Genomic DNA, 23,754 nt, shown 5'->3' on the forward strand with positions numbered 1-23,754 from the left:
TTGTCCTATCAATTTAATCAAGTCCAGAGGGCAGGCTCTTGGGTCAGGTTGTTCACATTCAAGTGCTGGCTCAACACCTCTCTTTGCGGGACTGGCTGTTCTCGTCCGCACCATAGGGACAAGGGTGGCTCCCACCCCGCGGGGTCACTGTCAGAATGTATTGGTCATTCACACAATGCGCCAACATGGTGCTGATTCCTTAAGACACCCTTTAAGGCAGATTGTTCTCAGTTATTCCTATACTGTAATCCTCTGACACTAGCAATAACCATATTGTAGGAATGGCAACTGGGACCAGGGGCTGGACCAATGCTTCTTGCAATAGAGCCGTGAGAATGGACGAGGGCGCTTTGGTTTCAGGGCTATGAAACATACATAGAAAATCGAAAAGGGAGACCCAATGTCTCAAAGCTCTTGAAACCTTGAAAATGGGATGAAATAATACTTAAGTTAAACATTTTTGACAACCTCTCAATGAAGCTATGAGCCATTTACTGTTACATTTATGGTGTTAAATGTTAAGTGCTTTTCCTTGAAAAGGAAAACATACAACCTTGAGAGGGCAGTGAAGATATTTAAAAGGAAAAACAATCAGTGTTTGGTTCTCCTTCTGCACTGATCAATGATGTGCTGATGACACTTTCAGACGTCTGGTTGCCGCTGCCTCCAGGTTGAGAGGACCCCAGACGTTAATCATCACACCATGGGGTGACTCTTGTCTTATCCAGCGAACTCTTCGCACGGCTACAAAAATGGAAGAAGTTTGGAAGATGCTGGGCTGGCTCTATGGCTGAGTGCCAAAATAACAAGTCTAGGAAACCCTGCCCAGTGGGATAATTTCAAAACCTTTAGTCCTTTTATAGCTGAAAAATTACTTTTATTTACTGGCTAGAGAAAAATACTCTTTTGTTTTAAAACATGGGCTTTGCATACCTTGCATTTCCAGCTGGATTACATTACCTGGGGATAGAACCATTAGAGGTTATTGACTCTGTGAAAGAAGATGGCATAATTTAGTGGGAGAAGAGACATGAAGTTCTTTTAGCAAGATTAAAAAAAAAAAAAAAAAAAAACACCTCGCCCATTTGTCACCAACTCGACAGTGGATTTTGACATTGGTTTGGATATACTTGCCTACAAGTTAAACATCTGCAAAAATTCATAAGGGGAAATGATCTAGTAAAATGAATTGTGCTTTTTACAGCTTTCTGAGGTGGGAATGGAGACAATGATGGATGTCGCATTTACACACACGATTCCCCTGGATGCTCATGGAATGCTTTCGAGAGGGTTTTGGGGATACAACCCTCCTTCTCCAAAGCAAATGAACTATCATGCCATATCAGTGACAGGTACATTAAATAAGAAACGCAGAAAATACAAAGGTATGAAATTGTTTTCTGAAACCCTACCATAAACAGAGTAAAAACAGAGGGAAGAGCTATTCACATCATAGATGATAAGGCTTAACACACTACATATTTATAAATATTTTATGAGTCAATGAGAAAAAGAGATACCCCGATAGAGAACTGTGGAAGGGTAGAAATGAGCAATTTCGCAAGAGAAAAATATTAAGAGTTCAAAACATTTGGACAGATGTTCGGTCTCATTGCGGTCAAGTCCATTAAATGGGATGATATTTGGAAACTGCCAATTAGCAGAGGTCAGGGGAAGGGGAATATTGAGTACCAGTGTTAGTATAAATGTGTGGTTTAATACCATAATTTGGCAAAAATAATCGATAGTCTTAAGGTATCACCCAGGTTTGGACTCAGCTATCCTTCTTTTTAACCTTTAGCCCAAGGACGTTTTACTAAAGTAGCTAAGAGATGAGAGGAAAATTGGACAAATGCAAGCTAATCATTACACATCAGGATAATTGTGGAAAATCCATCCAAAAGCTTGTTTAGATGTTTTCATGAATGGAACAATTAAGCTTACCAAGGAAGTATATTCAGTATATTTTTGGAGCAAAATATAGGTAAGATATGTTTGTATGTATGTGCACAGATAAACAACAGGAGGACCACCCCACCCTTAACAATATCTCGGAAATGGTAGAACAGCAGGTGTTTTCTTCTTCTGCCCTATTTCCAGAAGAAAGATATATTTTTTTCATTATAAGACAAAAAGTCTTCAGTGGTGTGTAGAAAGTCATATCTGAGGACATTCAATTCCATTTACCAAAGAGCTGGTTGGGATAGTAAACAGATCACTACCACTTATGAATGGGTGATGGACTTTGAACTATCAGTCATCCCATAGGGACTGAATATGACCCCCCTCCCTGTGGGTCTCACAGATCTTGGGATTAGGATCAGGAATATCCCGGAAGGTTTTAGAGACTAACAGAAGTTGAGGATGGGGAAGAAGGCGTGCAGCTGAGCTGTCAGCACTGGCCTTGGAGGAAGTTGGGGATGCTTATTTTGTAGCCTACCTTTAGCTTCACAACAAAATGGATTAAAAAGTATGGGGTGTCCCCTCTACTCTGGTCCTCACACAAAGACAACTTCCCCCACTATTAACAGTCCCCAGTGCAGGAGGACATTTATTATAAGTGTTGAACCTACACTGACACACGATTATCACCTGAAGTCCATAGTTTATCCTTGGGTTCCCTCTTGGTGTGCAGTCAAGGATTTGGACAAACACGACAAACTACTAATCATTTTGCCATCTTCATAGTTATGCCTTATCCAGACTACTTATTCCAGTAAGATTATTGGCCTCATGGAAGATAAGGGGGAAATAAAGAGCATACTCAGTCTCAAAGTGATTTCCTTCTCATGGAAATTCCAGCATGGGCAAATCAACTCAATAAAACATGAACACAATCAAGTCATCTCAGCTGAGACTCAGATCAGGAACGTCTGAACTTGTCAATTAGGAAAACAGATATCACTGTGCACCTTTTGCAGGCCCCAAGCTGGAACAAGAATTATGATTCTCAATCCAGGCTGCATATCAGAGTCACCTGAAGAACTTACAAGAATTCCAAATATCAGTGCAAGGCCTTACTCCTGACCATTAAAACAAGAATTTTTGGCAATGGGATACGGACATTGGTATTTTTTTTTTTTAAAGTTCTTCAAGTGATTCTCATGGGCCGCTGGGGTTGAGAGCCACTGCATTAGGAGAAGAATAATCAAAAGAGGTCCATGTTGGGGGCAGATGGCTTCTTTTTGTCCAAATCTGACCTCTTCTTTTTGTCTAAATTTGTTGCTAAATGAAAGTGGCCACTAGTCTCCAGTTTGGTGGATGCCACAGGTCCTGCTTGCGTGGGTGGCTCCTGCTGGAGTCAGTGTCAGGATTATGCTCTCTCCCTGCCCTTTCTGTCTGGAAAACTTGGGAGGATTTTACCAACTCTGGGGTAACGAGCTCGTCCCAGTTTAACCTGGGACCTTCCCAATTATAACAGTAAATGCCCCCCCCCATAACTAAGAAAACCTCTCAGTCCCCAGCATGCCAGGATGCGTGATCATCTAAAAAGAAGGGTCACTCCCTCGAATAGGCCCCTGATGGTTTTTAGGATTCGTGCATGTTCAATGCACATAGTAGCACCACCATTCCCGGAACCGGAAGTGACAGGAGCTATACATACTTGCTCTCAGAGGGGGATTACAAAGCGAGATAAATTCCATTCTTAGAAGATGAGCAGGAAGGTACCAGACACTAGACTCCGTATCTCACACATCCCCGTGTATTCAATCACCCAATTTACACAACAGTATAGCTCCTTTGACAAAGAAGAGACTGTGGCTAGACCATTTGTATGCGGTCACACAGCCATAAAGTGGTGAAAACAGGCTTCGAACCTGGGCATGGGTTAGCTCTGACATGGATGGACTATGCTACTTCCAGCAAGCCCAGGAACCACAGTGGTCCCCAGGGGCTGCAAGGATGACAGAGAAAATGACCCAGGGAGCTGAGGCAACCCTCCTGAAGATGTGGGTCACAAAGGCGGTCTTCCTCCTTTGCACACAAGATGGTCAGAAAAGTTGCCAATTTCTCTTTGCTTCTCTTCTCAGATCAATTTAACCTCAGATCATTTACAAATGCAGTTTTCTACTAGTCTGCACTGAAAGTCTCCCCATCCTCTTTTCGTCCACTCAAGACAAGGATTTGTCTTTTGTAAATAGTGGAGTTCGAAGGGAAACGTGTGAGACAGCCCTTTCAGGGGACTCGGAGATTTGAAAACATGCTATAGAATAGTGACAGGTTGGTTTGGGGGTTTTGTGTTTTTCATGCCTCAAATCGCTTATGTTCAGCTTTCAAAATCTTGCCCAAAAGCAAGGTGCATGGAAAGACTGCCGCTTTTCCATGCTCAAAAATTAAGCTTTTTAAAAACAAATGTCCTAGTCATCAAAAGAAGTGAAATCTTGCCATTAGCAACATCATGGATGGAACTAGAGGGTATTATGATGAGCGAAATAAGAGAAAAGACAATTATATGATCTCCCTGATATGAGGAAGTTGAGAGGCAATGGGGGAGGGGTTGGGGGGTAGGAAAAGAATAAATGAAACAAGATGGGATCGGGAGGGAGACAAACCATAAGAGACTCTTAATCTTACAAAACAAACTGAGGGTTGTCAGGGGGAGAGGGGTAGGGAGAGGGTGGTTGGGTTATGGACATTGGGGAATGTATATGCTATGATGAGTGCTATGAAGTGTGTAAACCTGGCGATTCACAGACCTGTACCCCTGGGGCTAATAATACATTATATGTGAATAAAAAAATAAAAAATTATTTAAAAAAACTCAAAAAACAAATGCCCTAAAACTTTCACGAATTGGAGAATAAATTTATTCCACGTATCAGCAGGTCAGGATCTATGTAACTGGTATATATAAGAGACAGCTGTCAGCTCAGAAAGGTAGGATGGCTGCAACTGACCAATGACCGGTGCTGTGGCCATTATGGATCCCAGTGAATAAGAACACGTGGCAATAAATTTCATGATGACATTGATGATGATGACGATGATGATGACGGTGCTTGACACCAATATCCTATAGGGCATTTGGCTAATACGGCCATACCCAATAAGCTCCATGAGGGTAAGAACTGTGTCTGAAATTACTCATCACTCTCTCTTGGCCCTGGTTCATAGAAGGCATGCAGGAAATATTCACTGAATGATGACATCAAATCAATGACTGAGTGAAACTCTTGTATGTAGCTTGATCTAATTCACTGGACTCACTCCTCAGTGAGAGTAGCTAGCTGGCTAGACGTCACCTGGAATGTTACATTGGAAAAAATGTTACAGATCATCCCACTGAATATTCACCTTACAAATGAGGAAACTGAGGCCCAGAGAAGTTAAGCAATCTCTGCAAGGTGGTTCAGCCTTACAGAGGAGGAATCAAGACTGGAGCCAGGTCTGTCAAATCCTGGCGCTGTGCTGTTTACGTGACACCATTCTCCCAAGTCCCCTGGCATTCGTTCCACCCTCAGCTAAAAGAATCACCACAGAGGAGTAAAAGACCCCTCAGCCTGGCCTTAACTGGGGGCAGCAGGCTACTGTGGAGCCAGTGAGATTGGGTTTGAATCCCAACTCCGCCAATGTTACCTTGACCATTGGCTTGACCTTCTTCCCTAACCTCAGTGACCTTATCTGGAAAATGAGGGGCCATTACGGTCCCTAATTCACTTCAGTGTTGAGAAGTCTCCATGAAACAATGTATAGGAGGCCCTGAGCATGGTATCTGTCACTTAGGAGGGGCTCGATAAATCAGACATATTAGCACGATTTCATGAACATGTGCGCCAAGGCAGTCAAGCCATCTGTCCTGGAGGAGGCCAGCCAGCTAACACAACTCTCCCTCAAAGCACACCGGTACTGGTAGGTAAGGGAGAGTGGGACCTCCTAACTCATACATCGCACGCCGTTTCTTTGTCACCGGAGCGGAGGAAAACAACACGATTCCCTGAGAACTACTCCTTGACAGGTCATAAGCTGAACCGGCAATCATTTCAGTGGATTTGCGGTCTGCACCACATGGCTGAGGACCTGTCACTCTGTAGTCATTCCGCTTTGTTCTCCTGGGGTCACCTAGCAACTAGCAACTAGCAGAGAGCAGGTGGGGAAGCCTGCAAGTGCCATTTTAGGAACTACGTCTTAAATACCAAGGGATGGGCCTCCTTGTTAGAAGTCCCTTAGTCAACATTGTAGACAAAGGAACCCTTAGTCTGGCTGGGATCCCTCATCTGTGGCTAAGGACCATGATTTCCCAAGATTCTCAGTCCCAGAGTGCCCTGGTAGATGTGGACACAGCCTCCGAGGTCCACTCTTTCGTTTTCATTCCATACTCAGATGTCACATACACCCTCCCTCGCCACTTTTCAACAGCTTGGAGGATGAATTGAAGGGTGAAGGCAATGGAACCGGGGAGACCCCAAGAACAGGATTTTATGTGATGGAGACATTCTTCTCACTCCAGGTGGAGCTCTGGGTCCCAGCACAGGGTAGGGAGTTGATGCAGGGTCCGAAAGGGAGTTCTGATTGTCGGACTTTACGAGGAGGTTCTTGGGGATGTCAAATTTGGCGCCTCATGCTCTGACCTAGCCTACATCACACATGTGCACACAGCCTGTCCCAACTAGCCCCACAGAAGAACTGCTCTCCCAGCACTGATAATGCTGTCACCGCGGCCTTCTCACGTCACATCTGCTATCCAGACGGATACACAAATTGGCCATGAATAGGAGAAGGAAATGGGGTAGAACGTCAATAATATGAAATTCACAGGCTTCTTTCTTTGCCCTAGAGACTGAACCAACGTGGAAACAGCCAAATATGCAATTAGTGATCATCTAGATAAGGAATGGACTAAAGTGGTTGTTTATTTTACCCGTTTAAAAAGGTACACTATGGGCCCCTGGGTGGCTCAGTGGGTTAAGCCTCTACCTTCAGATCAGGTCATGATCTCAGGGTCCTGGGATCGAGCCCCGCATCGCATTGGGTTCTCTGCTCAGCAGGGAGCCTGCTTCTCCTCTCTCTCTGCTGCCTCTCTGCCTACTTGTGATCTCGTCTCTGTCAAGTAAATAAATAAAATCTTAAAAACAAAAACCTGCCAAAAATATAACTACTGATAAGAGAAAGAAGAAATACCAACATGGAAATCCTTTGTTTCTTCCTTATTTCTTTCCTTCTGTCTGTCTACTTTCCCTCCATCTTTCCAGCCTTCTTTCCTTTATTTCCTCTTTTTACCTTAACTTCCTTCCAGTCTGTCATCCCTCCTTCTCTCCTTCCATCCATCACGCAAACAATTACCCAAGACCTACCATATATCAAAGAAATAGAGCTGAACAAAATAGGCATGGCCCCTGTCCTCAGGGCATTTACGATGTCTCCACATCAAACAGAAAGATCGAACCAATCTTAAAAATTTGAAATTACTTGTGACCTGGAATGTACACATAGGCTGGGTCTCTCCCGTTTGTGCTAGAAACCGGCCAGATATAAAAATAGCCTACTTCAAGAGAACCAGGCTGTCCTCCAAAGTTCACAGTGGAAAAAATTGGTGTGACAATGATGGACAAGTCATGTTGGTGCCAGGAGACCTGGATTCAATTCCAAATCTTCAGAGGGAGAGATGGATGCATACAGAAGGTTTAGCAATGCCCAGGCATATACTAAGTGTCCATTCAAAGAGATTATTATTATTATGGAAAACTCAACAGAGAGTACTTTCTTGAAAACAATACACAGTCATATGGCTAATGACATTAGCTTTTTAAGAGTATGTGATCAAGGTAATAGTAATATTCAAGGTGATGTTCAAATTCAGAGCTCATCCAGGTTCTCCCAAACACAGCCATCCCTCAGTATTTCCTATAAAGGAAAAAGCTTTGGGCCGGGACCACTCATACATTCCCCAAATGGTGTCACTTCTTCGAAAACTGCTGTCAAAGATGGAAACGAGAAGGACCTCATCAACCAATGGCAAAACAAAAACAAAAATGAAAACAAAAACAAAATAAAACTTCAACATTTTTGGTTTTATAGATCTTAGGTTTAGTTGTTTCATATATCCCCTTTTGTATACGGGGACAAGTCCAGATTCCTTCAAATTGGAACTACCCGGATGTCATCTAGATGAACAGTTTTCTTCTCTTTAAATCTGAGAATTTTTAATATGTTCTTCTTTCTCTCTATAAACGAGTTTTCCAAGGCTCTTCCCAGGAGGTGGGTGAGTATCTGGTCCCAGCACAAAAGGTGATCTGGCTTCTTAAGGGACTTTGATTCTTTGGCAGAGCCAGAAGTACAGGTTTCCTATTGTCCAGGACTTGGACTTTTTCCTAGGAGAGAAGCCTGAGCTCCAATCCTATCCCCAGCCTGGTACCTTGGAAATGTCTAGGAGCTCAAGAAGCTGGCAAAGGAAACTTCCACTCACGATATATCTTGCTCGTCTTGGAAAAAAAGCTTGACATTCTTGAGCCTGAGTCAAATCCATATTTTCAAGCTTTCTTGGCACCAAACGATGCATTCCTAGTTGGTACACGGCTCCATGCTCCAGGGACACAGGAAAAGGCCTCCACTCAAGAAAGCCTGGGTACATTTTCGGGGCACCTCCCCAGCTGCGGATCTAAAACCCTTCCATCTGTCGACTTTTTCCTCCCTTAGTTAGCTCATTTGCTGCTGGAAACTATATCTTTTTGTTGTTGTTGTTAAGATATTTTTTATTTATTTGACAGAGAGAGAGAGGTCACACATAGTCAGAGAGAGAGGAGGAAGCAGGCTCTCTGCTGAGCGGAGAGCCTGATGTGGGGCTCGATCCCAGGACCCTGAGATCATGACCTGAGCAGAAGGCAGAGGCCTTAACCCACTGAGCCACCCAGGTGCCCCTGGAAACTATATCTAAATAAGGATCTCCTGTGTCCAGCTAACTTCTCTCTCTCTCTCTCTCTCTCTCTCTCTCTCTCTCTCGGAAAGAAATAACCCTTCTTTAAAAAATGTCAGGATACTTACTTAAAATGCAGATTCTAACATGACATAATTTTAAAAATAAAAGAATAAAATAAAATAAAAATAAATAAATAGAATGAAGATCCTCAGGCTCCACCCACCCCCCCAGAGACTCCAAGTAAGAGTAGGAAAGAATATATGTATTTTTAGCAAGTTTCCCAGGCGCTTCTGACGTAGCAGCTCAGGGCTACCCAGGAACTGGCATTAATAAAACCCATAAGAGCAGAATGAAGCTATTTTCCCCCTACAAGGCTGAGTGGTCCCACTCCTCAGGCCTTCTAACAGTCCCTCACTACTGTATGCCTGCAGGATGGAATAAGTCACTGCTTTCATCAGAAAGACTGAGCACTGTGGTGGAAAGCAGCACACAGTGTAGGGCACGAGATTAATCTTAGTTCAACTGCAATGTAATTCAGGTGGGGACCTTTTCCAAGCCCTGGGGCCCTACGTGAGTCCCACAACTCCTTCCTGAGCTCAGGAATTTCCTCTGTCAAATCAGGCTCGTGAGGCAAAAGTCACTTGAACCTGAGGAAGGGTCCTTGTGTTCCTTAAAAGGAACATGATAGCCGCAGCAACATCTTCCTAGGAACATCGCCAAAGGCAAGGGAAGCAAGGGCAAAAATGAACTATTGGGATTTTATCAAGATCAAAAGCTTTTGCACAGCAAAGGAAACAGTTAACAAAACCAAAAGACAACTCACAGAATGGGAGAAGATATTTGCAAACGACATATCAGATAAAGGACTAGTGTCCAAAATCTATAATGAACTTAGCAAACTTGACACCCAAAGAACAAATAATCCAATCAAGAAATGGGCAGAGGACATGAACAGACATTTCTGCAAAGAAGACATCCAGATGGCCAACAGACACATGAAAAAGTGCTCCATATCACATGCAACACATGTCCCCTGCTCTCCCAACCTCTATTTCTTTCTGGCACTGCTCTCTCCATTTGGCATGGCCTGGTTCTTTCATTTCTATGTATACAAATCCTTCCCATTCTTTAAGAACCAGCCCAGTTTTCATCCCTTTCCTGAAGCATGCTTTGAACCTCCAGTCCCAAAGCATTCTCTCATTTCCCACATTTTTTTCTCTTCCTCTATTTTAGAAATTTAAAGTTTCTGCATTGTAGAACAGTCATCTAGTAATCTGTGCATGTTTCTAATGATGTACCCAAAGATCTTGAGTTCCTTAAGGGTATGGTCCTAAGCATTTTATATTCTAAATACCATGTAGGACAATGCCTTGTACTCTGTAAGTACTGAATAAATGTTTATTAAACTGAAGTAAGCAAATATTTGTTACTGAGGGTTTAATATGGTTTACACACATGATATTTTATCCTGAAAAGTTAAAGCCTATAAATATATTGTATATTGTAAGTGCTCAATAAATGCTTATAAAGACAGAGAGGGAGGGATAACCTGGGCTTGCCAGTTTCCATTCCAGTTGCTAGATTTGTATTGTTAAAGAAGGTATCACAGCTTGGACTGACCTAAGCACAAGTACCAGCCATATATTCTGAGTCTAAACAGTAGCACTTGAGAGAGCTTGATACGGTCTCTCCTTTCCCAAAGAAACAAAAATGCACACCATCCCTCCCAGACCATTAATGATAATGCCACTAGAGTGGGTAAGAGAAGAAATCTCCCCAGAATGAAACTTCTTCAGGAATCCCAACATATCCTGAAATGTTATCATTATAACCAGTTCCAGTGGTTTTACTGCAATGTGTTTAAGCATGACCAAAGAGGACATATTCTTAGGAATTCAAGGATGGTTTGATGTCAGCAAATCAATCATGCTATTTCATTACATCATAATAAAAAAGAAAAAAGTACTTCTATATCACTAGATTCTAAAAAGACACCTGGTAAATCCAGCAGCTGTTTCTACAAGGTTCTAAGTAAAATAAAAATAAGAAATAATATCTACATGGACATAGAGATTTTTACCAACATTAAAAAGTAATCACTGGGGTGCCTGGGTGGCTCAGTTGGTTGAGCATCTGACTCTTGATTTCTACTCAGGTCATGATCTCAGGGTCATGAGATTGAGCCATGCATAGGGCTCTACACTCAGCACAGAGTCTGCTTGAGATTCCCTCTCCCTTTTCCTTTGCCTTTCCCCACCAAATGAATAAATAAAATCTTTTTTTAAAAGTTTTAAAAAGCAATCACCAAAACAGAAGGTAAAATATTAAATCCATTTCCATTAAAATAATGAATTATCACAATTATTATTTAACATAATTCTGAAGGTTTTACCTAATGCAATAAAAATATAACATACAGGGTAAAAATATTAGAAAGGGAAACAAAAATATTTTAGTCACAGATTATATGACTGAATGCCTTTTAAAAATCACAAGAGATTATACAGTTTTAGAAAAGAAAATGCTGTAATTAATATTAGAATGTGATAAGGTGGTTGCAAAGAAGAGGGGAAAAATATTAATCAATAGCGTCTCCTTATATAAGCACCAAAGAAATTAGAAAAATGAGGATGTCAACATTAAAATCAAAGCTGTTAAAAGCTCGGGACGCCTAGGTGGCTCAGTTGGTTGGACAACTGCCTTCGGCTCAGGTCATGATCCCGGAGTCCTAGGATCGAGTCCCACATCGGGCTCCCAGCTCCACGGGGAGTCTGCTTCTCTCTCTGACCTTCTCCTCGCTAATGTTCTCTCTCACTGTCTCTCTCTCAAATAAATAAATAAAATCTTAAAAAAAAAAAAAAAGCTGTTAAAAGCTCTATAGGACATATGACCCAGTCTCTTCAATTAATAAATTAGAGAGAGAACACCTGAAAGGGATAAGCAGATTAAAAGATATTTAAGAGATATCAAATAGTTATAAGTAATATCTTTTGGATCTCAATTAGAGAAAGAAAAAACTATTAAGGAAGAGGTGAGAAAAGGAGAAGTTATTAAGAAATTACTTTTGGCATTCCACTCTACATTTCTGTTTAGGATATAGAACTCTATAAAAGAATGTCGCTCCTATCCCAGTAATAATAAAAGGCCAGAAACCTTCACAATCATAACCTTTCTTGAACTCCTTAGAAATGTGAGGCCATATGGCCATAGAGTAAGTGAAATCCAAAAGGTGACAAGCCCCTTCAAGGAAAAATAAAAAATAGGACACAAAACCATCTTCCTTTTGGCAGGTCACAGGAAAAAGAGGATGCTTCCATACAAATGAAAAATAAGAAGTAATTTAAGAGTTCCAAAAATTCTTAAAGGCCAAGTATATCCCATCATGTTAGTTTTAAAATTTCTTGGAGTCCCAGATACCAGAGATATATTTGCAAGTTAATTCCCACAAACCTTCACTGGGTGTTCACAGAAAAGACTGGAGACAGAGAGGGGGTCCTGACAGTGTTTGCATGCGGGCAATGATCAGCTGCTGACAGACAAGCATGGCGCCCTCCAGTTCCCCAAACCCTCCTTTCATAGGAAACAAAAGGCTTAAGCTTTTGGATATGTGAGTTGCAAATTTTCTCATCCTAAGAACCCACGCAAAAATCCATTGTTACTGGAATAGGGATTTCTCCAAAGATTGCCCTTGGAGAAAGGGTAGGAAACCTTTTGGGGCCTGTAACATTACTCCAATACTAAGGAGAGGTCTGCTGTCACTGGAGAAGGGTCAAGCACCTGACAGTAGAGATCCATCTTGTATCATAGACATGCGGGCACTATGGAAAGCTGCAAATGAAACAGAAACACTGAAAAATCTCCTCCAATACAGCATCCTTGCTTTGGCACACAGTAAAAATATCACACTTCTGGAAGAATTAGAACCCTATGCAACACTAAAAACTATAATAGAAACAAAAAAATCCAAACTCAGCTCAACTCCTGACTAGATTAATTTACCCTTTTCAGTAATGGCCAGATAAAAGAAGAGGCATGCCCATTTCTGTGTATAAACATTGTTTACCTCAGCCTCTAGTGTTCTTATATACATACTCTCCAGCATTCAGTGAAAAGTTAATACACAAAAAGCAAGAAAGACTAAACCACTGCTTTATCCAGAGAGATAAAACAATCAAGAGAACCAGATTCACAGATAAACCAGATATTAGAAATAACAGACAGGTAGTTTGGAATAATGACGTTAGATATGTTAAATGATCTAATGGGAAAGATAAGCAACATATTAAATAGATGGGGAATTTTCTCACCAAGATAAAAATTATAGACGGAGTCAAAGAAAAATGCTAGAAATAAAATACAGTATCCGAGATGAAGAATTCTTTCACTAGGCTCATCAGAAGATTGGACACAGCGAAGGAAAGAATCAATGACTTAAAGATAATGACAACAGAAAGACTTTAAACTGAAACACATAAGAAAAAAGTAACCAAAACCAAACAGTATGTGTAAAGAGCTCTGAGACAACATATGGTCACAAATCATGTGTCATCAGAACCCCAGAAGAGGGAGAATGGGGAAGGAGAAATATTTAAAAAATAATGATTGAGAATTTTCTAAAATTAATGAAAGACAATAAGGAATAGATCCAAGAATCCCCAAAACCCCAAGAAAGATTTAAAAAAAAATACCTAGATATATTGTAGTTAACCTGTTGAAAACAAAACATATAGAGAAAATATTGAGGGCAACCAGAGGTAAGGATTGGTGAGAGTTTAAACACAGAGGAACAGAGACAGACAAGAACTGAAGCACACTTCTTAGAAAGTATGCAAGCCAGAAGACAATGAAGCAACATCTTGAAAATACTGAAATAAAGAAATGAAATTCTAACATTTTAGGTGTGACAATGGTACTGTGGTATTTTATATTTTTTCTCAACAGCTTTTGTACTTAAAGATTCACACTAGGGATTGTTTCACACTCATCAGAGAGGAGAGCTCACCTTGTAGATGCAGGTAGAGATAAACCAAGATGATGATTGGCGCATCAACCAATCATCAAGCATGAGCTGATGATGATAGAAAGTAGGTGATAAGCAAAGAGGAATTCAGTGATAGTCTCTCTACTCTCATAAAATTTTTTAAATTGCCATAATAGGAAATTTTGTTAAGAAATGGAAAATTTAAAGTATTTTTTATTTGAGTACAGTTTGACACACAATGTTACATTAGTTTCAGGTACACAACATAGTGATTCAACTTCTCCATACACTACGCTATGCTCACAAGTGTAGATAAAATTTATCACCATACAACACTATCATAATACCACTGACTATATTTATTCCATAACTGGAAATCTGGATCTTCCACTCCCCTTCCCCTCAGGCAACCACCAGTTTGTTCTCTGTATTTGAGAGTCTGGTTTTCTGTTTTGGTTTTTTTGGTCTCTTTTTTTGGTTATTCATTTGTTCTGTTTCTCAAATTCCACATATGAATGAAATTATACAGCACTCTGGGTCCATCCATGTTGCCACAAATGGAAAGATCTCTTTTTTATGGCTGAATAATATTCCACTGTATATATATTCCACATTTTTTTTATCAATTCATCTATGGATAGACACTTGGTAATTTTGCTTTTTGGTTTTTTGGTGGGTTTTTTTTTCATTTATTTTGTGTTTTAGATTCCACACTTGATCTTAGCCAAAAGGCAAAGAAGTTTTAGATTCCACGTATGAATGAAATCATGGACTATTGGTTTCTCAGTCTGACATTTCATTTGGCGTAATGCTCTCTTGGACTATCCATGTTGTTGAAAATGGAACAATTTCATCTTTTTATGGCTGTGTAATAGTCCATCACACACACACACACACCTTCCTTATCCATTCATCTGCCAGTGATGGACAATTATGTTCCTTCCATATCTTGTTTATTGTAAATAATGCTGCAATGAACATAGAGGTGCATTATCTTTTCAAATTAGTGTTTTCATCTTCTTAGGGTAAACACCCACCATACACAAAAATAAATCCCAAATGAATTAAAGTCCTAAGTGTGAGACCTGAAACCATAAAAATCCTAGAAGAGAAAACAGGCAATAATATCTCTGACATTGACCGCAACAACATTTTTCTGGATATGTCTCCTAATGCAAGGGTAGCAAAAGCAAACATAAGCTATTAAGATTACATCAGAATAAAAAACTTTTGTACAGGAAAGGCAGCCATCAACAAAATGAAAAAGGCAACCTACTGAATGGTAGAAGATATTTGCAAATAATGTATCTGATAAAGAGTTAATGTCCAAAACACATAAAGAACTTACGCAACTCAACACCAAAAAACCCCAAACAATCTAATTTAAAAATGGGCAGAGGACCCAAATAGACTTTTTCCAAACAAGACATACAGATGGCCAACAGACACATGAAAGGATACTCAACATCACTAATTATCAGGGAAATGCAAATCAAAACCAAAATGAGATGTCACCTCCCACCTGTCAGAATAGCTAAAATCAAGAACACAAGAAACAACAGGTGTTGGTGAGAATGGGGAGAAAGGGGAACCCTCATGCACTGCTTCTGGGAAGGCAAACTTGTACAGCCACTGTGGAAAACAGTGTGGAGATCTGTCACAAAATTAAAAATAGAATTACCATATGATCCCAAAATAGATTTTTTTAAAAGAGGAAAAAAACCGGAAGAGATGAGTGTATCATAACACATATCCTACCAGTCTTCTCTGATTTTTTTCCTCTAATTATCTCTTCCTATGGTCCACAATGGGTTCACAGGTCTCCAAACTGAGGTCATACAGTGCTACAGCCTTAGCCACCCTCTCCAGTGACATCACCGCAGCAAAACATACCAGTGCCAAAGCTCTCTTCTCCACACAGAGAGCACCGTCCTGAGTCCATCAGATTGGAGAAGAATCTCCATCCCGCTGGGGTCTCATATACAGGGACCTTCATTGATTTGGCCACTCTGAAAAATTAAATTCAAGGCAACAGTCAATTCACATATCTCTTCCCCTTTCTTTTCTTAGCACAGCAGAAAGTCTTTAGAATTTATTAACTCCAATAACTAGATTTCAGAACATTCCAGACTGTGTTGACATTTTTCAGGATTTTAAGCCATAAGATAGAAAATGATAAATAGCATATTCCAAGGGTTCTCAGTTTTGCTTTCCCCATAATATAGAAAATATTAAGTTAATGTGTAGGATATTGTCACACTTATGTTTTCCTTCTAAAAATGTTCCTTTATCTACATGGTAAGATCCCACTTGGGGATCTCAGAATCTAAATTAAGAGGGAGTTTGGGCACAAACACTTTGGAATATTGTTTGATAGTATCTACTAAAGATGAATATACCCATATCCTATAAACCAGCAAGTCAACTCTTAGAAATTAGACATGTAGGGACACTTGTGGCATACAGCTGTGATTCACTGCCAACCCACACACACATGCTAGGACTTTTAGGATTGGAAAACTCATTCTACCAGCTCCTAGAAATGTTGATGGCTAATGGCTCACAGGTGTAGCCCCCATTCTCTGCCAAAGACAGATGTCACATTCAAAATCATGCTTTCCTCCCCAGGTCAGCTGATGTACAATGACTGGTAAATGAGGATGGATAAAGGTCTAGTTTCCTTGCCCCTATTTGGCACAACTCTGTGGGACCATTTCAGCTCTAGAGCTCTCCATAGGTTGGCTGAGGCCTTTGTTGTGACTGCACCGTAGTCCAACTTATCTCTCGGTGTCCAATTCGCCTTCCTTGCTCCCCCACAGGTACTGATCTTAAAGCCAACTTTGGTCTGGATGGCAGAAAGGAATAAACTTCTCGCAAGCAAATCTCTTTCAGGGTACGACCTGGGGAACCCAGTATGTCACATTACTCAACAGAATATATACACAAGATTTTACAAAAATGATTATAGAATCACAATTCATAAGAACTGAACAAACCCAATGTCCACTGAGTAGGATGGACAGATGACTTGTGATATATAATGCACTGCCGTAGATTTTGTGGGACAAACTATTGCTACGTGCAACAACTTGGATGAAACTCACAAACATCATATCAAGTAAAAGAAATTGGGAACAAGAAAAATACATACTGTATTGTTCCATGTAGATAAACTTCAAGAACAGCTAAAACTACAGTACTATCACAAAGCAGGTTTAGGGGATCAGAGAGGTCAAGTGTTTTGGTGAAGGTTTCACAGAGATAAGAGGCAAAGCTAGAATTTGGACTCAAGTCTGCTTAATTTCTGCTCATGTTCCATTCCATTATATTGTGGTGTCTGCCCAAATGATTTAAGAGGTATGTAGATCTCAGAAAATGCTCGGGAATGATCTGGTACTGTACCACTGACCTAAAGAGTTTCATTTTCCCCACATGCAAGCAACCAAAAAGCAAAAACACCAAATACCTGTCACCAGCAAGATTTAGTTTCTCAGAGGCTATAAGTGCAGGAGGTAGTCAGGGAGAGGAACCAGTGAGGGCATCTTAGTGAAGAAGAGGAAGAAAGGTGCACAGAGGACAAAGGACATAATGTAATAATGATTTCTTTAGGTTTGTTTTGTGGCCAGCTAAAGAAAAAAAAAAAATCTAGAAACTCTTGCCAGAGGAAAGGGAACAACTTCCTTTCCATAACATACAAGTGTAACTGATGTGTTCAGGACCTTGAAAAATTATGTGCTAAATCTCCCTCGTTTGCTTGGGAAAGTATTTTTTAGATGCTCAGGTATTACATTGAAGGTTCTGTTGTTGTTTTAATGGGCTAAGAAACATATACAATTACACTTGTATCTTGGTAGGAACAATGAAATAAATCCTCCCCCAACTGTAGATCCAAGGTAAATTTTCATAGTCAGAAGCAGAAGGAAGGAGGAGTAATTCACAAGAAGATTCCCAGAGTCAGCACACAGTAAAGCCTAGGTCCAAGTTAATTTCTCAAATATGAATGCATATGATTACCAAATAGAAAGCGCAACGTGGAGGAGATGTCAGGGTAAGAAAAAGGGTAGACAGTTTGGGGACATATATTTTCTGGCTAAAACATTCTTGTTGGTTCGGAGCCAAGTTGGCAGATCTGAAGGGAGGGGACAGGATTTCCCTTGCTCCCACCCTTCCCAATGAATCACTGTCAGGAGGTCACCAGGCTGAGTGCTGAGGCTGGATACTTCTACAACGCTAAGGCACAATTGCAGCTATGTAAGCTAAGATAACAACATCGGTAATTAAATTCCGGGATCGTGAGCATGAGCTGATTGTGCCCTAGAGTCAGAAAGGAATTCCTCTCCCTCCTCCCTCTCCTGAACGTGGGATCCCTCCCAAACACAGCATTCAGCAGATACCATTCTCTAGACTGGTTTTTGGCAGCAGACCCCCTGGGGATTTTCTGAAAGCTTAAAACCAAGCTGCTTATTCGGAGGGTCTTCACCCCGCTTGACCGCTGCCACCATGTGCTAGAGACAAACGTTAAGGACTCACTTCCCAGGAAAGACTGGAGTATGAAGAAAAAGAAAGAAAATGAGTCTCGACCACAATTTTCCCGCAAGTGGGAGTTGAGTTCTAGTAGTTAAAAAAAAAAAAAAACAAAAAAAAAAACAGGGGCGCCTGAGTGGTGAAGTCAGTTAAGTCTCTGACTCTTGGTTTCGGCTCAGGTTATGATCTCAGGGTTCTGAAAACGAGCCCTGTGTCAGTCTCCACACCCAGCATGGAGTCTGCTTAAGGTTCTCTCTCCCTCTCCCTTTCCCTCCACCCCTCCCCCCTCTTTGTGCTCTCTCTCTGTCTCAAATAAGTAAATCTTTAAAAAAAGAAAGAAAGAAAGAAAGAAAACGAACCATGGTGGATGTAACCTTCTCAGTGTGATTTGTAAACCTCTAAAAATGTGGTTTCAGATTGGAAACAGCCTCAACCTACTTTTCCAATAGTTTCTCTCCTGGAAGTGACTAAAGCTCCTAATAACTGGGCCATCTCTTATTTTCCAAATATGCTCTTTCATTTTTGCTGTTGTTGGCTACTCCTGAGTCATTCTTCATGCTTTTCATTTTACCTAGATTAATACCTGCAGTCTCTGTCAAAATCCTTCACGTTGCTTCAAGACCAATTTTAAATGCCCTTCCACCATGAAGCCTGTGGCAAAGTCTGCTAGGTGACCAACAAACCTATCTCTTCTCCTGGACACACAGCTGGACTATACTTCCCAACCTCCCTCCCAGTTAACTGTGGTCGCGTGGTGGAGTTCCAACCAATGGAACTTGAGTGGAAATGACATGTACCCTTTGCAGATCTAGCTATTAAACTTCCCCATCCTCCATGTTCTTTCTCCTACTGCCAGCTTACAGTGGATAAGCTGAGCAAACGCGGAAGCTATACATTGAAGATGGTAGACCCACAGTATGGAAGGATCTCGGTTTCTAATTTGCCATTTGGAGTAGAATCAACCACCAATCAGGAACACCTGTTTTTAGCTTTTGATGACTGAGAATGTTGTTTTGTAGTAACAGCTCCATGATCTTTATCAGTATAATGCTTTCTCATCATTACAATCAAACCAAAGCAACCCTTCCTCTCACTTGGTTTAGGTCTTTATGTTCATGTTGTCATTGCTGATATTGTACATCCTTAACACTTTCCTTCCACACACAGATGCACACTACTATCACAACCAGTGTATTAGAAGTTCTTTGAAGCAGGAACTATATGTTATAGACTTTTTATAACTCTTCAGTGTTTAGGATAATACTTGTCAGATTTGCCCTTAATAAATTCAGCATGATTTCAGTTGACTAATATTGAATCTTTAAGGGTGTTCTCGTATAGCAGGGAGAAAAGAATCTTTATTTCATGGCCTTTTTCTCTTGTAGTATCTTAAAACTATATCTAAGTCATTTCTGTGTGCTTTATTTATTTACTTTAAAAGATTATTTATTCACTTATTTGAAAGAGAGAAAGTGAATGAGAGGAAGGACAGGGAGAGAGGGAGAGAGAACCCCAAGCAGACTCTGTGCTGAGCGTGGAGCCCCATGCTCAGTCTCACGACCCTGAGATTGTGACCTGAGCCAAAATCAAGAGTCAGACACTTAACCAACTGAGCCACAGAGGTCCCACCACATTTTATTTAAATTCATCATTTTGAGAAAGAGAATTTCACAAGATATTAATTAGTGGCGTTATCAGGATGAGAGAAAGGCATTTCTTGGAAATAAAGATCTCACAGATTTAGGGCAACGACTAACTGAAAATCAAAGGTTTCAGGAGCAGGAAAATACATTTTTCTATTTTACCAGTCTGGCCGTCGTCCTACCCTCAGGTGCTCAAATAAGATACAGATACTAAAGCATCCCAACAGTGCCCTAAAATCTCACAGAATTAAGGGGCACTGACATACCCATCTTTGTGCCTCCAGCACAGTGCACAGCCACAGTTGTTATTCAAATATCTAGACACCTAATTATACAGTACTTCATCATTATGTGGGAGAGACTCTACTGGGATGTCAATGATTAATGACTCCCTTTCAGCATGTGAGACAATAGCCAAATAAAAAAATGATTGGTTCTATCAAGAATATGAAGCATACCCAGCTGCTCTTGGAACCTACTTCAACAAAGCTGCAGCAAACTTAAAGAGAACAAGATCCAGGTTTCTCTTCTTTTGATTTACCTTTAAATGTCCACTTTCTTGAAACTCAAGCAGGGCTCATGACTCTATTTTCTACACACTGAACACTTAACCCCATTTTTTAAAAAATTTCTTTTCAGCATAACAGAATTCATTGTTTTTGCACCACACCCAGTGTTCCATGCAATATGTGCCCTCCTTACTACCCACCACCTGGCTCCCCCAACCTCCCACTCCCCACTCCTTCAAAACCCTCAGATTGTTTTTCAGAGTCCATAGTCTCTCATCTTAACCCCATTTTTAACCCCATTTTTAAAAGCCCCCAAGAGCAAAGAGTAAAAGATATCTGCATCTCATATATCCAACAAAAGACTTATATGCAGTTCACATTTTAAAACTCTACTACAGAGTGCTTGGGTAACTCAGTTGGTTAAGCAACTGCCTTCAGCTCAGGTCATAATCCCAGGATCCTGGGATTGAGCCCCTCATCAGGCTCCACCTACTCTGTGGGGAGTCTGCTTTTCCCTCTCCCTCTGCCTGTCACTCCCACTGCTTGTGCTCTCCCTCTCTCTCTCTCTGTCAAATAAATAAGTAAGATCTTTTTAAAAATCTCTTATACATCAGTAAAAAAGGCAGATAAGCTTTTTGAAAAGTTGGGCAAAAGCCTTGAACAGGCACTTTATAAAAAAGGATATTCAATAGAATCATTAGCATATGAAAAGATGTCCAATATCAGTAAAGGTAATGTAACCGCAAATTAAAACCACAATGAGATAAGATTACACCCCCAAAAGACTAGCTGAAAAGAGTGGTACTGCTAAGTGCAGGTAAAGGTAGGGAATTCATGTATTGCTAAAGGAATGCAAATCAGTACTGACTGTGGCATATTTATTTATGTGACATATTTACACAAAGGAGTAGCATAGAAGAGAGAAAATGAACAAGCTACCACTACATAGAAAGACATGGATGCGTCACATAAATATAACATTGGGTTAAAGAAGTCAGCATAGAGGAATATATACTGTATGATTCCACTTACACATAGATCAAGTAGATAAAAGTAATCACTGACATTGGTCTAGGCAATTATTTTTGAGGTAGAACACTGAAAGCACAGGCCACAAAAGCAAAAATAAACTAGCATGACAAGATGAACCAAGAGTCACTAAATAGCAAGGGAAACTACCAACAAAATGAAAGGACAACCTATGAAACAGGAGAAAATATTTGCAAACCCTGTATCTAATAAGAAGTTAATATCCAAAATAGGTAAGGAACTCCAACAACTCAAAGACAAGAAAACAAACAATCTAATTAAAAAAAAAAAAAAAAAAAAAAACAGGTGAAGGATCTGAACAGACATTTTTCTGAATAGCATATAGGAATGGCAAACAGATATATGAAAAGATGTTCAATGTTACAAATCATCAGGGAAATGCAAATGAAAACCACAGTGAGATATCACCTCACACCTGTTAGAATGGCTATTACTAAAAAGACAATAGATAAGAGCTGGCAAGGATGTGGAGAGAAGTGAACCCTTGCGCACTGTTGATGGGAATGTAAACTGGCATGGCCACTACTGAAAACAGTATGGAAAGTTCCTCAAATACTTTAAAAAAATAGCTGCCATATGATCTAGCAATCTGACTTCTGGGTATATACGCAAAGGAAATGAAAACAGGATCTCAAAAAGATATCTGCATGTCCATGTTCATTGCATAATTGTTTACAATATTCAAGATATGAAAACAGCCTACATGTCTGTCAACAGATGAATGGATAAAGATGTGGTGTGTGTATACAATGAATATAATTCTGTCACGAAAAAGAAGGAAATCCTGCCACTTGCAACATCATGGATGAACCTGGAGGGCATTTTGTTAAGTGAAATAAGCCAGGCAGAGAACAAAAAATACCCTACAGTACCCTTTCTACACGGAGTCTAAAAAAGCAAAAAGTCCAACTCATAGAAACAGAGAATAGATGGGTGGTTGCCAGGATTAGGGGCTGGGGAAATGGGCAGGCATTAGTCCAAACGCAAAAGATGAGTAAATTCTGAGGATCTGACACACAGCTTGGTGACTGTAGTTAGCTATACATATTATATACTTGAAACTGGCCGAGAACAACATTCTCATAAAAAAATAAGTATGTGCTGTGATGAATGTTTTAATTAACTTGATTGTGATAGCATGTGTGATAATTATTGGTGATCAGGGTCATGGTTATCTCTGGGAAGGGAGAGAGGAAGGAGTAAATGAAATGGAGAATAGGGGATCGTCAGGAGGGCTGTTTTGTTACTTGATCTCCATGTTAGTTACATGCGAATGTGCCCTTAGTGAAAAGTCCTTGAGGGACTTAAGAGTAGTCCTTTTTTAAAAATATACATTATACTCAACAAACATTTATTCAAAAGAAAAGCCCCCTCTAGTATTTGTGACTAAGCACATATGTATGTGAATTGGCTATGTTTATGTAGTCCCAAGAAATAAATGGCTGAAGACAGAGTTTAGCAGCATTCTGGATATGCTGGCCAATGTCTAGCAGACATCTCAAGAAACTGACCTCGAACTAGCCCTTCGGTATTTTCACATCCATGAATTCACTCCCAGATCCCCTCCTTGATGTCTGGCATGGCCAGCCGGAGCTGCTCTGAGGTCAATGTCTTGTGTGAGTTTGCACTTTAAAAGCATTTCTAAGGCAACCTACTCAACTCACAAATATGAATTAGGCAACATTCATCCCGGCCTTATTTTCTAATAGCCATCTTAAAGTCTGCTTTTTTTTTCATTAAGTATATCTTTATGGACTGTTCTTGAGCTACAGTGCCAAGCACTGGGGATACAATGGTAAGTCAAACACACGTTGTCCCTGCCTTATGTGGGTAATGGTCAAAGACTAACCAAAATACATAAAATTGTTACTGGATTGTTCTATGAAGTAAAGACTCTCAGCGATTGGAAAATCTAGGTGTCTTAGATGGGGTTCCCTAGAGGTAGGCCCCGAGAGATTCCCCTAGAGATTTATCAAGGAGACATGCGTAAGGGCTGGGGAAGAAGGACAGAGACGGGGAGAAAGTCAAGCAATAGTGTGATCTTGATGAAGTTCTAGAACCTAGGTGAGGTTTGGTGGGCTGAGGTCCGGAGCCGATGACCAAGAAAGAATTCTTGAGACATCTTTGGTGCAAAATGGTGGTTTATTAAAGCACGGGGACAGGACCCGTGGGCAGGAAGAGCTGCTGCCCCGG

The 23,754-nt window shown here is 40.5% G+C and overlaps 1 protein-coding gene across 1 annotated transcript in view; it reads right to left on the bottom strand.

The window, feature by feature from the left end:
- Window positions 1-23,754, bottom strand: part of PGM5 (phosphoglucomutase 5) — a 202,862-nt gene that overhangs the window by 60,381 nt on the left and 118,727 nt on the right. The window contains exon 7 of the mRNA XM_059141446.1: window positions 15,729-15,844. Within this exon, the coding sequence (XP_058997429.1) occupies window positions 15,729-15,844 (116 nt within the window). The remainder of the gene's footprint in view (window positions 1-15,728; window positions 15,845-23,754) is intronic.

The sequence above is a fragment of the Mustela lutreola genome, chromosome 12 (genome assembly GCF_030435805.1).
Source record: "Mustela lutreola isolate mMusLut2 chromosome 12, mMusLut2.pri, whole genome shotgun sequence".
Taxonomy (NCBI): domain Eukaryota; kingdom Metazoa; phylum Chordata; class Mammalia; order Carnivora; family Mustelidae; genus Mustela; species Mustela lutreola.